The sequence below is a fragment of the Sabethes cyaneus genome, chromosome 3 (genome assembly GCF_943734655.1).
Source record: "Sabethes cyaneus chromosome 3, idSabCyanKW18_F2, whole genome shotgun sequence".
Classification (NCBI taxonomy): Eukaryota; Metazoa; Arthropoda; class Insecta; order Diptera; family Culicidae; genus Sabethes; species Sabethes cyaneus.
Genome location: NC_071355.1, coordinates 23,325,595 through 23,341,264, shown reverse-complemented (window position 1 = coordinate 23,341,264; position 15,670 = coordinate 23,325,595). Strand labels below are relative to the sequence as shown.

Genomic DNA, 15,670 nt, shown 5'->3' with positions numbered 1-15,670 from the left:
CCAACAAGACACCCAGGTTGCTAACTAACGCTAACTCTGCGAAGTTCAATGTCGTCGATAGTATAATTGAAGCCAATTGGATTTTTAATCCGGTAAAAGCTCATAACTTCACACTTTGCTATGCTTATAATAAGCCACTTCAGTATGCACCATACAGTAAAACGACTGAGCAGATCTTGCAAGCGTCGGCAGTCGCCTTCATTACTTATCGTAGCAAATAGTTTCAGGTCATCGTCGTAAATTAACTTGCAGGCGAGTTCTAGCAGAATCCCAACATCATTGAACAACAATAAGAAAAGCAATGGCCCCAAGTTGCTACCTTGAAGAACTCCAGATTTGTTGCTAAACACTGACGAAGTACTGGATCCTAGTTTACCACGTAGCACTCGATCGCTAAGATATGAGTGAAACCAATTTTGTGATTATAATAAAAAAAAAACAAAAAAAAAAATCAGTGCATGCTTCATACTTTTGATAGATATGCAATGCACCGTGCGACTCGCAGAAGAGTCATTCGCCAGCAACGACACACGAAGTTTCTACAACATGATGAAAAGCAGGAATTTTTTCGATAGCTGTGATGTACAAAGATAGCGCTAGCAACCTGTTTACTGACAGAACGACGGTAGCAACCAGGTGGAAGGAACAATTCAAGACATTGTTTAATGAAAAGGTAAACTCATGGATCAGCAGCAGAAACAGGATGAGTATAGTGAGCGATCTCCAAGCTGTGGAATCATCAACACAGGCGGAGGTTGAGGAGGCAATTAGTGAGTTCAAAAACGGTAAGGCTACTGGGAAGGACGGTATCCCGGCTGAGCTTCTGCAGGCGGGGGTTGAACGGTTGTACGAAGCAATCCACCAAATCATAGTCAGTATCTGGGCGGAAGAACAAATGCCGGAAGAGTAGTTGGATGGCCTTACTTGCTTTATTTTTCAAAAAGGATATCGACGCGAACGTAAAAAATATCCAGGCATTAGATTGCTCAATTTTGCCTATTCTGCTCTATCGTATCCTGTTCTGTAAACTGAAACCGTTAGCAAAGTTCTTCGTCGACGAGTACTAAGTTGATTTTTGTGAGGGTCACTTCCGGCCGGATCAGCTGTTTACCCTACGTCAGTTACAAGACAAGTTCCGGAAGTACAATTTGCAGATTCATCATCATATCATCATCTGTTGGCAGAAATTAAGGCGACGTACGATTCAGTCAAACAAAATGAGCTGTGGCAGACGATGCTAGAACGTGGTTTACCGACGAAACTAATTAAGTTGATTCGTGCGACGCTGCATAGGTCTAAATGATGCATCAGAATTGCGGGTGGGACCTCAGCCACTTTCGTTACATTTCGTTGGATAGACTGAAGCAAGGAGATGCTCTCTCTAGCCTGCTATTCAACGATACCTTAGAAGATGCGATACAAAGAGGAAACATGCAAGGGAACGCTTTTCACACGCTACTCGGTTTTGCGGATGGCGTCAATTTCATCGAAATCAGCTGTAGAACAATGGAAAAAACCTGTAGGTCTTTTAAATTGGAATCTGAAATATTGGGAATTACCATTAACACCACCGAAACTACAAAGTTGCTGGCAGGCCAAATGGTGGTGCCGACGTGGAGCTGGAAGGAAAACGATATGATATTATGCACTTTCAGCTGGGATCTGAGGGGATTGGACAACGTCCTTCCAGGACAGACAATACAGGAAAACCATAATTCGTTCGACGCAGTGTCGATAACGAATTGCCACCATTGCGTTCGATAGTGAACTCTAGTTTTTCTTCATAATAGCAAAATAAATTCGGTTTAATCAGGGTATTACCGTTTCAAAAGTACTGTAAAACGTATAGATTTGTTCCGTTTTGACAATCAACCAACTAGTTTTATCGTGGTAATTTGAAATAATTTATTTTATTAACAATTTTAGCCACTTATAAGGGGGAGAAGAGACTACCGGAGGAGTGGATGGAAAATGTGGTTTGTCCCATCTATAAAAAGAGTGAACGACTAGATTAGATTGCAGTGATTTTCACGGCATTACGCTAGCCAAAGCCGTGTACAAGGTGCTCTCCCAAATTTTGTTACATCGTCTATACCCAATAGCAGGAGAATTCGTAGGGCAGTATCAGGCTGGCTTTATGGGGGTCCGTGCTACTACGCAATAAATTTTCACTCTCCGACAAATCCTCCAGAAATGACGGGCGAACAACGTGTCTTTGATATTTTCGAAGATTTCAAAGCAGCATACGATACAGTCAAGCGTGAACAGCTATGGCGAATAATGCACGGGTACGGTCTTCTGGACAAATTCACGCAGCTGATCAAAGCTACCCTGGAGTGAGTGCTGTGCTACGTGCGTGTTTCGGGGACACATTCGAATCGTGCCCAAGGCTGCGGCAAGAAGATGAAATGTCCTGTATGTTATTCAACATCGCTATTGAAGGTATTATCCGGCGAGCGGGCATCGATCCGGGAGGACCAATCTTCAGCTAGATTTGGAATCTCTGGTCACCGCTGACAATAATACGAGTAAGGAGACTCAACGACGCATTCAAGTTGGAAGTTTAGCCTACTTCCCCTTCCACAGCTTTGATCAAGGAGCAACACCACCGTTCAAAACTGACAATGTATAAAACGCTAATCAGACCGTTAGGCCTCTACAGACTTGAGACAGTAACTTTACTTACGGAGGACATACGTGCACTTGCGGTATTTGAACGAAAGGTGTATTTCTGGCGGAGTACAAAGAGATAGCGGAGAGTGGCGTAGGCGTATGAACCACGAGTTGCAGGTACTACTTGGAGAGATTCCCCTCGTGCACCTGGCGAAACTTGGGAGTCTACAGTGGGCCGGCCACGTCGCAAGGATGCCGGACGAAGAGCCTTTATTTAAAAAGGAGCCTTCATTTAGACGAAAAAACCCATCTGAAATGAGTGGTTTCTTTACGAAACCTTTCTGTATGTAGATACAGTTTCTGCAAAAAACACGTTTGTACAGTTATTTTATTAATTGCCAATTAAAGTATTTTTATTTTCTTTTGAACTGCCATCATTGCCAGAAAATTTTTCAGGTGAATGTGTTTTGCAATTGCGATTGGGAGAACGGATCTAATCGAATCTGTTATTTCTCTCTCTCTCTCTCTCTCTTTCCTTCGATATAGCTTTCAGGTTGTATTTTTACTTTACAACGTTCCAACAAAGTTAAATGGGCTATGACTGTAATCAACTTTTAATCACAAAAACTCAACGAGCAAATCGACCACTTTCACTTTAGCACTCAAGAACTGCATGTTTTACTTGCAGTGATTAAATGGTATTACTCACTGGGTGAGTTTAAATAAGTTTCCATGTTTTCTAGTAGGTACATGTAGGCGTAACCTTTAATTTAACAACATTACACTTATTTCGGCTTTTATTTTGTTTCGAACATTAGCAAGGTAAAATTTACTGCTGGAATATAAAAAAACACTTCCTTGTTTTTATTTTCAAACCCCACTATTACCGACGCAGGTTGAGAAAAATTTAATAACAGAAGTTTTAATCGACAATATAAATTAAATGGGCAAAATTTCTATTAAATGCTCGAATGTGTGGTCGTACGATGCAGTCCTAATGTTTTCAAGTTTAAAAAACTAAGAAAACAAACTTATATTCAGTTCAAATATTCAATAAGAACCGCCTACCTGAGAGTGATACAAAAGGTAAACATAGAGTTTATTTGTTTAAACCCTCTAAATCACATCTGTTCATCACGTATATCCTTATCGTTAATTTGTACCTGCTTTGTACAACATGGACAAACTGTACCACGAAAGACCACTATTCTAGGGCTAGCTGAACATGAGAAAATCCTACGAAACACAACTAACACATTCGAAACTAGCAATCATTCTGCACATCATTTCACATAGACTGAGGATCCGTTGAACCCTCCCATCATCGTTCGAAACAGATGGCTAACAGATCAAAAACTTCACTTAAAACTCAAACTAAAAAAAAAACTTTCGGTGATAGATGACACAGTTCATGTTATAGTGGTCACAAGACATCCTCGTTAGTACTGACTGAATCACTGAGCACTTACCATTTCCAGCTCTCTGGTTGTCTGGTGCGGCAAAAATGTTCGACTGCATCCGATTCTTCGAGTTCCGTGGAGTCTGGGGCATGTTGTCGCTACCGAACAGGTCGCTGCTTCCACCGCCCGGAGGTTTCAGAACTCTGCAAACAACAAACAACAAAAGGGAAAAGTTGTTAGTCTTTAATTCATCTTCAACTAATTTAATGTTATCACAATTTTCACTGGAACAGAATATTATTACAGCCGTCGTCCGTCAATGGTTGTTCTCGACAGCACAGTGCCCGATCAAACGGTTCCAAGTAGAATGTAACGAAAGCCACATTAAACTTACCGCTTTTGTTCCATATTTCGGCTGGGTTGGTTATTCCGGGGCAAGGTTTTTTCGTGAATGACCTAGATTAACACTCGAATTTAGAACCTATTGAGGCCACAGTATTTGCTGCTTCGCAGAACGGTCAAAGATTCTGCCAGAAAAACAGCAATAAAAAAGCACGTTAGCGTCCTCGTTGGAAGGAGACCAGCAAACTGATTTACACTTGGAATGGAGTAACGTTTTCAAACTAACTAACTAACTAACTAGGACTAGTTCAGCAGGACGACAGACCGAGTTGATGGCGAGATGGCGAGCGAGTGCGCTTCTTGCTGTGCTGGAGGCCGCCGTCTTTTTGATGAGGGACGTTACCGTTGGCCGTGCCGTACACTAGCGCAAGTCGGTTTTCTATGTGTGGGTGCGACGGCGAACAAAACGGAAACCACGCGGAGCACAAATACGGTCCGCTGTTTTACAATAATGGAAGGAAGGAGACGTGCAAAAGTAAATAAAATCTGTCAGACACGGTGCCACAGACGCAGACGAACGAGTACGACTAGTGTTGTTCTCGGATGTTGCATGAGTCATACACTTGGCTTGGTTGCTTTGTTTTTCTTCTCTCTGGCGGATTGGTTTTCCTGATGCCTTCCTACTGCAGCAGCAGCAGCAGCAGCAGCACCAGCGCAATGGCAATGGAAACGGGCGAAAGAGATTCGTTCCAGCTGTTTAGCACAATCCACCAACGGCGATTCACAGTAACTGCGAAGTTTTACAGCAGGAAGAGTCGCGTTCAAACGACAAACCGGTTGAAAACCTTGTAATTCGTAGAAATTATCAAAAACTAATTCGAAAATTAGTAGGTAAGAAAATTTACAAAATCAAGTGAACGCAGAGTAAAAATTAAACTTAATTCCAAGCCTACTTTAAACGCAAACGCAATATCAATTGGTATTTGCGTGATGCAAAATCGCGTCACCACCGTACTACCCGAAAAGGATGAAACCTCATTCAATGTTCACAACACAACACAGGTAGAGGTATAGCATGGATGGATGGCACAAGTAGGTATAACGCAAAGAAACGGAAGGGGGAAAACGAACAACAATTCAGCAGCGCAGCCAGCAGTTTGCAGCAATGATTCACACGTCTACCAGCAAAAGGCTCGCCGACCGACGACAATGACGAAGAAGAACGACCGATTACCATTGGAATATATTAATGCAGACACGCACGCATACGTCGAAACGTGTCCTTACTAGCTTTACCGGATGGAGAGTGTGCCGTGCCGTGCCCGTGCCTGCAGGTCAATGAACACGTCTGTCGAACGGAATGGTGGTACGTTTGTTTTGTCCGTGTACTGGTATGCAGATCTGTTTCCTAACCTTGGACCCAATCGTAAAATCAGTTGGAGACCGAATTCTCCAAGTCCACCTAAATTAGGTATGCCTTGTCCGAGATTAGTGTTTTATATTGTCGAGCTTTCGTCTTGCTTCTGTCTTCTTGGTCAAATTTGATTCGAAGGAAATACCAGTTTGTGGGATGTAAGCAGGGTCCCGTCAAGGATGTACGTCTAGCTTCAGTCTAGTAAATTTGGGTTTTATTACACACCTATGATAGCTGTTATGACCAATATTGGTCATAAAAACCACAATAAGAGTGTAATAAAACAAACCCAAATTCCCCGAAAACCCGCGCTAAGAATCGCGACTAACACGCTGACAGACGAGCAACGTGATGTGTAGTACCTTGGAAGTCGTAAGGGCCTGCATAGTTTCGTCGTCCTGCCAATAAAAACAAATTAGATTTAAACTTCTCGGTCAGTGGTCATCTACAGCAGACGGAGGAACAGGCACAATTTGTGTCTAAAACCAGTATAATCAATATATATAGAATGCCAGTGTCGCTGGTGTTTCATGGATATTTTGGTGGCAAACATGTTGCTGGTTCGTGTCTTGGATACGGGAACTACATTGTCAAATTGCCCAATAGAAAATTTTCCTGCCGACGAAATACCCCAAAACGACCAAATCGGGTGATTTATCCTACGTGATTTACGGAAAAGCAGAAGGATTTTTTATTGGGTTGCCTTTTTAGTTTGACAATCAGATTCCCGTTTCGAATTGATCACTCACACATATGCGCATACAGTGTAAATACGTAATTTTCAAATGTGTGATGTTTACCACGAGCACTGCAGCGACACTGGCATTCTATATATATTGATTCTACTCTAAAACCCAACCAGACGCGTCGCTATCTTAATATGTGGTAGGGATGGGAAAACTATCATTAATTACTGATAGTTATCAGTAAGCAATAATATCACTAAGTATCAGTATGGTTTCGCAGTTATTGATGCTTACTGATACAGTTACGTCGTTCTGTTAGAAAAATCAGTTGGATTAAAGTTAATGGTCGTTAGTTGCGTACGATAGACGAAAGTGATACAATATGTCGTCGTTGTCGTCAGCAGCCTAGAACCGGGGTGGCTCGTCCTGTTTCAAGCAGTCGTCTCTATTCAACTCGATCTTGGGCCATTCGTCGCAAATTTCCCAGTCGTCTCAATGTTAATGTCTCAATGTTACCATCTTGCATGTTAAGTTTTCGTGTTTCCGGTGCCGGCGGGGTTGTTGAAAAGAACTGTTGTCGTTGCTCTGTCGTCCGGAATCCTTACGACGTGCCCGGCCCACCGTAGCCTACCGACTTTCGTCAGATGTAGATGGGAGTCTCTGGGATTCACAAGCAGTGAAAGTATGTCATTATTCATATTCGCGAGCCCCCATGAAGTCCACCTGATAAATTACAATGTAAAATTACAATGAATAATTACAATTTCCTATTTTTTTTGCTACTATGTCGTGATGGGTAAAATTACTGATATTTACTGATAGTTATCAGTAATGTACTGAAACTACTGATGGTTATCAGTAACGATTTTTAATGATAGTTCCCATCCCTAATATGTGGGTTTGCAGTCTCCTTTTGTCCTGCGCCTCTATGGTTCAAAGGTACAAGTACCAGCAAGCTACATGCCATGGCGGGTGTCCTCAGATTACAGCTTGGTTCGACCCATGCACCTTTCAGAATTGGACAAAAGGTAGGAGTCAAAACGACTACTAGTTAAGCGTTGCTACCAATACACACACCCCCCCCCCCCTCTTCACCTTTCCGCTCCTTCACCAAAAAATTTTCATTTCTTTCCCAACCGTCCCTTCATCATTTGTAGAACCACCGTTTCAAAAAATATTAATATATATCTACTAGAGGACCCGGCGCGCGTTGCTACGCCATTCTAAAAAGGGGGTACATGCATAATCCTGAAGATTTGATTAATTGTAATCTCGCAACCAAGAGCTTTCTTTTTGACAACCCAAGATATTCCTAAATCATGCCGCAAATTCCTAATCCAACGCATCAGCATTTGTGATTCGAGCAGCAAGTCCAACGTAACGATTTGGATTTTATTACCAACCCTTAAAATGGTAATGTTGGCAAAATCGTAATAAATTATCAGTGCAGTTCGATTGAAATCAGTTGAAAACTGGTCAGGAACTATAAACTTAGTGTAATCTCAACATTATTTTCATTTCAACAATGTATTTTTTCTTCAATTTTATTTTTAAAATAAGTAATATATTATCTTAATTTTATTTAATTTGACCCGATTTTGTCTTCACCGATTTATTCTTAACAATTTTGTTCCAAATTTATTTTATATTTTAGTATGGACGGCAACACTCGCGAGTTCGATTACTTTTTGAATATTGCAAAAAATTTTGTTTAATTTGTATGAGAGCCCCCCCCCCCTTCCAGAGGAGAGAGGAATCTCAATACGCCATAGAAAAAACTTTTGCCTCCAGTAACCCCCAAGTTCATTTGCTTGATTAATAGTCGAGTTATGGGGAATTTTGGTTTAATTTGTATGGGAGCCCCCCTTCTCCTAGAGGAAGGAGGGTTCTGAATCTACCATAGAAAAAAATTCTACCTCCAAAAACCTTCACATGCCAAATTTGGTTCTATTTGCTTGATTAGTTCCCGTGTTATAAAGAAATTTTTGTTTCATTTGTATGGGAGCCCCCCCTTCTAGAGGGGGAGGGGTCTCAAACAACCTTAGAAAAAAATCCTGTCTCTAGAAACCCCCACATGCCAAATTTGGTTCTATTTGCTTGATTAATAGCCAAGTTATGAGGAAATTTTGGTTTTATTTGTATAGGAGCCCCCCCCCCCCCTTAGAGGAAGGAGAGTTCTCAATCTACCATAGAAAAAATTTCTGCCTCCAAACACCTTCACATGGAAATTTGTGTTCCAATTGTATGGGAGCCCCCCCTTCTAGAGGGGGGAGGAGTCTCAAACCATGCTAACAACATTCCTCACATCAAACATTGTATGGGAGCCGCCCCCCCTCCTAAAAAGGTAAGAAGTCCTAATTCATAATGGGAAAAATGGTTTCCTCCAAAAACACCCACATGCCAAATATGGTTCCATTTGCTTGATTAGTTCTCGAATTATGAGGAAATTTGTATTTCATTTGTGTAGAAGCCCCCCCTCTTGAAGTGTGGAAGGATCCTAATTCACCGTAGAAAATATGTTTGCCTCCAAAAACCTCCACATGCCGAATTTGGTTCTATTTGCTTGATTAGTTCTCGAGTTATGGGGAAATTTGTATTTCATTTGTATTGGAGCCCCCCTCCTAATGTGAGCAGAGGTCCTAATTCATCACATTCAACCCGTCGGGTTCGGGTTTTTTTCGGGTTTCGGGTCTGAAAACCCGAGACCCGACCATCTCTAGTGCGTGGGAACTCTGTATTCACGGCCCTTTCGGAGGATCTGCTGCAGTATAAATATTTGATTAATTGTAGACCGACCTTCGACGAAGCCGGCTTGATAAGTTCCCATAAATCTGTTCGCAATGGGTGATAGTCGGTGGAAAAACGTTCACTTAGCAACAACTGAGCTATTAGCATTGCAGCACCGTAACTTCAAAAGGTACAACAAAACTGTATTCAGTAAAATTATAGATAATAACCAGTTCTAATGGCCCATATATAACTTTGTCAAATTTTGTTCGATTGAAACGGTACTGTCAAATGAATCAAAATTGAGTCAAAGTGATCTAACCGTCTCTGGTAACCAGTGAGTCGACGTACTGGAACTCATTATCATCGCTTATGTCAGTACTCTCTAGTACCAAACGAACCCGATTTCGCCGTACAAACTGAACTTGCATGATGGTGAAAAAAGAGAAAGGCGTGTTAAACTCCTATGAGATTTCATCGGCGATCAACCGCATTTATAATCCAGGTTGCAACAATCCCGACAGGAGTTGGACAAACTGTTTTAACACATGGAAAATCCAATACCAGTGCAAATTTTACAAAAAGGCAGTCCACAACGTACCAAATGCTTGCTATGTGACAGATCCTGGATAAGTTTTAAGAATTTAATTTCCAAGCCCCATTGCTTGTTTATAGATTTTAAGACGACGTACGAATTATTTAAGCGAAATTAGTTGTGACAAGTTGTGCTTGAACCAGGTTGCCAAAAAAACCTTATTAGGCTGATACGTGTCATCCTAGATCATCAACGCCACGGTGGTCGTTGAAAAAGAGGTGCGCTTCTGACTTACACTGAATGAAAGAAAACTTATCCAATTTAATTCTACTATACATATTTATTCTTGATAGATACGTATTTCGCCTACGACTTGCAGGCTTCCTCAGTGCCTGTTTTGAAACTTTTTTTTCTGTTTATATAATTCCAGGTTTCATATTCTACTAAGACGCTCCTCAGTCAAAACTTCAGTCAATTCTGACATTGTTGTCATATTAATTGTGGCCTGACGCCGCAACATATGAGAAGTATGATATGATACAACTATTCCCCAGCATAAGATGGGGTAAGCGGACCTTTCAATCAACTACCGGATTGACTCGTGTAAGCAGAAATAATCTAGACATGCGACACCAGAACATTTGTCCGGGTCATGTAATCCTCAACACCGTTAAATGTGGCTTCCAATCCATTGTTCTACTACGACACTACATACCACTTGTTCGACGGTTATAGAAGGCAGAGCACAAATCGATGTCATCTATACGGATCTATACTATACTATACGGGAAGAGCGACTTTCGACAAAATTGACCATAAAGTATTACTCCGTAAATTGTTATGAATGGGAGCCTCGAGCAGATTACCGTCGTGGTTTTCATTCTATCTAACTGGAAGAACGCTGCATGCCAAACACGGCCTATGCGGTTCATCATTTGTTAACACGTCTGGCGTTCCGCAAGGGAGTAATTTACGCCCATTTCTGTTCATCTTTTTCTTCAGCGATGTTATATTCTCGTTTGGTTATAGATGCAAACTTGTTTCCACTATAGACTCACCTTCCATGTACAGTCGATTATTTCCAAGACAAACCGTCAACTTGACTTCATCCCTAAAATTGCCAAGGACTTTATGGATTCGCATTGCCTGAAAACGTTATTCTCTTCCCTGGTTAGATCGATCCTTGAAAACGCTTCCGTATTATGTACACCGAACGACGTGGCATGGAACTAAAGGATCGAGCGAGTCCAACAAAGAATCATACGTCTCACTCTCTTAGAATCTTTCAACGCACCTGGATAAGTGTGAACTACTCAGTCTCGAAACGCTCGCTCGGAGGCGAAAACAAACACTAATGCAGCCTGCAAGTCGTAGGCGAAATGCATATCTTTCGAGAAAATTAGTGCAATTTGCAATTTAATCGTGAAAAAGCTTCTAGAGATAGTACTCATTATCAGCCAAATCAGTGAAATCGAAGCACATAGAGTAGCAGCTGGCCAGGTACCCAGCCCACTGTACGCATGATCTTACGCTCAAAGATACTCACAGCTCGTCGCATGCTCTCCTTTAACAACCGCCGCGAGGTTCATAATCAAGAATATCACGAATCAGCCCAATCAGTTTTTATCACAGCCTTGTTGAAGTATAACTCGCCACAACTCATTTATTTCGCTTAACTGAATCGCACGCCGCCTTGAAATCTATGAACAAACGATTAGTCTGGAAGTTGGATTCTCAACATGTAACTCGGATCGGTCGCATAGCGACTATGTGATTCGTTGGGGAGCGTTTCTTTCAATAATCGCACTTGTATTCGATAATGAAAGGATATTTCCTAGAACGGGTTCAGTATACACAAAATTTTGTATGTGAAGTGGTTCCGATAATTGCTGTATTCGTGCCGATGATTGTTTCTGTAGATAGGACAGATGAGACCTTCCAACCAGTCCCGGCGAGTACAGTTAAACTATCTTCGGTCAGCGTTGCTAATGGTATTGAATTGAGCACTTTAGTCAAACTATAAACTGCTGTTTCATCTTAGATCCGTCACAAAAACCAGAAAACGTTCAGAGAAAACAGGCCTTTAAATAAATCAAAACATGGTACATCTTCTGAGTATTTTGCAGGAAAGGTTATCAGGTACTCAGGAACTCTTCTTCGATGCCAGCTGCGTTTATTGAGCTTATCTTTTATACAACTGATGTACCATGCAGATGCAGGAAAATCATCGAAGAAACCCGGAGCTAATTTGGTCTTAGTAGAAAGAGAACAATAGTTGATGTCTTGAATCTCAACTTATTTTGTGTGCCTGACACAATTATCAAACTGGGTTTTATTGATAATATTTAATTGATATTATATTTAATTACTGGCATGAATTAAATTCGACGACGTTTCTATGCCCATTTGACTATTTTCAAGCAGATAAAAAACCATCATCATTTGATCATTACACAATTGATGCTTACAACATTCAGATAGTCATTAGATGTATTAAAAAAAATTAAATTACTTAATAATAATCAACTAATTTAGCTTCGAGCTGTACAGTAGTGAGCAGGCTTCTGGCGTGCTCTGAAAAAAAAATCACAAGTCTCGGCGTTTTACTGGCAAAGCGCAGAAGACGAATCGATTTGCTCTCTCTGTCAGTCGAATGTTACCTTTTCCGACAAGCGACGAGTTGCTCTGCTTTTGAAGTGCTTTGCTACTTTGATCTGCCCCCGAATGAGCATCACTTCGGTTTCATCTTTCTTTTTCTGCCTGAACGCTACCGAATGCATGCTCTCGAAGGTCACGGAGCAAATCATTTCAGTCCATATAATTGCCTGTCCGATATTCTCTTTGAGATAGGGAGCAAATAGTCTCGTGTCTCCAGTGTGCGAAGAAAAGATTAGCTCTGCTTGTAGTTGTGCTCTATCTGCACAAGATGAGGTGTCGTAAGAAAAAAATTTATACAGGCATCATCGGAGGGAGAGCAAATGGTTGAACAGAAAACGACAGCACTTGGAGTTGTACGAAGCAGATTGCTCTGCCTCTGTATGCATAGTATGAGCAAAATCAAGCTTGGTAGTGAGTACTAAAACATCAATTATCCTGATGGCATAACATTGCACACGTCGTCAAAGAAAAATAGTAATGCTCCAGATTACTCCCTTGAAGTCTGTGAAGAAGTGAAGTCAGACCTCTTTCACGTTTGCTCAGTGTTTCTTTTCAGTAATGCAATTTTCTTTCTTTATGCAAATAATCAAACAATTCGACCAGGTTTATCACGTTACCCGTTTGAAACTGGCTTGAAACACGAAAAGTTATAACCAGCAATCACGGGCCGCAGTCTAAACGTGAATGACTGGATGAGAATTCCAACCCTTTCAGCACAATCTCTGTTGTACCTCAAGGAAGAAACATAGAACAGTTATTGCTTACATTGTTTATCAACGAATTTTTTAAAGGGTTAAAAAAAGAAAAACATTGCTGAAACACATTATCTGAAATTTGACAAAACCAAAGCTGGATCATGCTGCTAAAAATGGAAAGTCCCTGTGCTCTCTATTGCGAGGAAATAAAGATGAGATTGCACAGCTTTATGACAAACCAAATTGATGTAAATGATCCTTTAATCTCAGCTGGACACAGAAGCTCACCTGGGTACATTTACTGTGACAGTATTCGCATATCGTTTAAAATCGACCGGATTAGAAATTTTCAACAGTGCGTATGAAAATAACTAAGCGAACTATAATGAGAGACCCGATTGATTATTTACAGTTTACAGTTGACCCTCAAATATCTCGCAGCACATGGGGTATCACAAAGGGTCAATAAGCCTTGGAATGATAGCTGCTAAAAAAAAGCAGCAGCAACATTAATGGTTGGCTGACAATATCACGAATGTAACCATTCGGACCGGATGGATTCCCGCTGCTGAACGCAGAGTGACTAAGCTCTGGCTGATAATCAATGCTCCAGGATCTTGGCTAATATATTGTCTCAATACGAGCCAGCCGCGAGTGTGCCGCATCGTACTGAGCCCCAGCTGCATTGGAGCAACAAATTTTAATTAATCAATTTAATAAACCTAATAAATTCAACCACATGCAGAGCCCGAGATTGCAGCTTGATGGTTCGGAAATCCGAGAGCGTTTCGCAATTATACCGGTATCTCTAACTAAGCAGCTTCGGTTGCAAATGCGGCGCGAAAAATTACTTTTGTCACTGGGAAGATTACGGCCCCGAAGGCCTTCTTCCTTGAGTGGGGTACCCGTGACCGGAGGTCCCACACTGCTGTGCGACTGAACAGGACTAATTTAATTTGCATTCCAACGTGCAAACGCCTCGGGACTGTAGTGGACTCGCCCGTCTGTAGCGCCGTACGGCGGCCGGCTGGGCACTCGGAAATGTCGCCGCCGGAGATGAAAGTCTTACGAGCTGTGAACGCCGCCACCGTTGTTCTTATCTACCTACGACCGAAACACCGACTGGCTGGCCGGTCAGTGGTGCGCGGACACTCTATCCGCCGGCTGACCGGAGTGAGCCCGGGGTTTCTGGCTAAATTGATTTGGTTTCGAAGAGGTTTTGTGTGTGATACTAGCGAGAAGAAATAAATGTGTGTCGCATTATAATTACCCATTTGCGGCGGTCGTTTCGATTCCGAAGTCGCTCGCTCTAATAGTCACAGTCAGTACATAGAGGTCGTACTTTCTCTTTTCGCGCAATTGGCGGAAAATATTAGTTCTATTCCGAGCGAGTGACGATGCAAATTTGGTAGAGTGGAAATAAGTAATGAGTAGGAAGTGCTTAGCTTTGACTCAATTAATTTTAAAGTTTAGCAAAAGGCTTAAGTAACTAATCAATAACAAATGAGAACTGATGAGAGATCGACAGTTCTGAAAAACCAACAACCCTAGCTGAAAACATCGATCAATGTACCCATCAATCAAAGTAAAAAATTTCTCAACCTTTCACTGTGATCCTTGGTTGTTTTATTCCGTTTTCTCGATCGATCTAGGTTGTTTCCATCGTGCGCGGGTTGTAAAAAATGCATCGTTGTTCCGACATTGAAGCATTCAACTATGAAGAGTGCGGAAAGTTGCATGCAATTTTTGTAGGCAAACAAGCCTGCCCACTGACACAAATTGTTCCACAAACGAGCGTACAATCATAATGACAGCTTAGACGGGGACAATCGATGAAAAAATATTGGGTTTCGTTTTAGGAAAAATCTCCAATCGCACGCACAATTGATTAGGCTAAACATATAGCTTTCATATGTAGGTTTCTTGCGATGTGGTTTCGCACCAGGTAAGGCTCTTTCGGTTGTGGTTGAACAACACTGTGGTTTTGTCGAACGAAGTCCAACCAATAGCTCAACTTTAGCATGCTGCCGTGAGGTAACTTATCTGAATTATACCGAATTGATTGCCTTCACGTACCTGAAAGGAGAAAGAAAAAACAAACTTGAATTAAACCGAAGGAAACAACTATTTAAATTTATATTTTATTATTTTCGGGAATGTATAATATCCTAACGTGACCAAACCACGTAGTTTCCCAAGCAAAACATAACCAATGGTATTTTATTAAAGAAAACCTCGCACGGTGTTTCAGATTGATTCCAGTCGGCAGCTCAGCGCCTCGGCGGCAGAGCGGACATCTGTTAGTCGCCCAACCATTTACCAGCCGGTCGGTCGGTCGATAGCGTGCACATTGTGTTCAAGGTCGATTTTATGCTCTCGGCAACAAAACATTCAGCAGCATTCCACTGTTTCACCGCGCCGCCACCTTCACTGCCACAGATGATCGTGAGGACCACGACGATGACGACGACGGACGGGATGATAGGGATTATTAGCGATGAACAGACAAAGATGCTGAAAATGATGCTGCGCGAACCGATAATAATGGGAAAATTATATATCAGCTTTTTTTCTCCTGTCATAACTGTTCCGATTTAAGG

At 41.6% G+C, this 15,670-nt stretch overlaps 1 protein-coding gene across 2 annotated transcripts in view; it reads right to left on the bottom strand.

Moving 5' to 3' along the window:
• The window catches only part of LOC128742307 (microtubule-associated protein Jupiter), a 323,299-nt gene that overhangs the window by 27,749 nt on the left and 279,880 nt on the right, over window positions 1-15,670 (bottom strand). For both annotated transcript variants that reach the window (XM_053838636.1, XM_053838635.1), the window contains one exon: window positions 4,083-4,216. In XM_053838636.1, coding sequence (XP_053694611.1) covers window positions 4,083-4,216 — 134 coding nt within the window. The remainder of the gene's footprint in view (window positions 1-4,082; window positions 4,217-15,670) is intronic.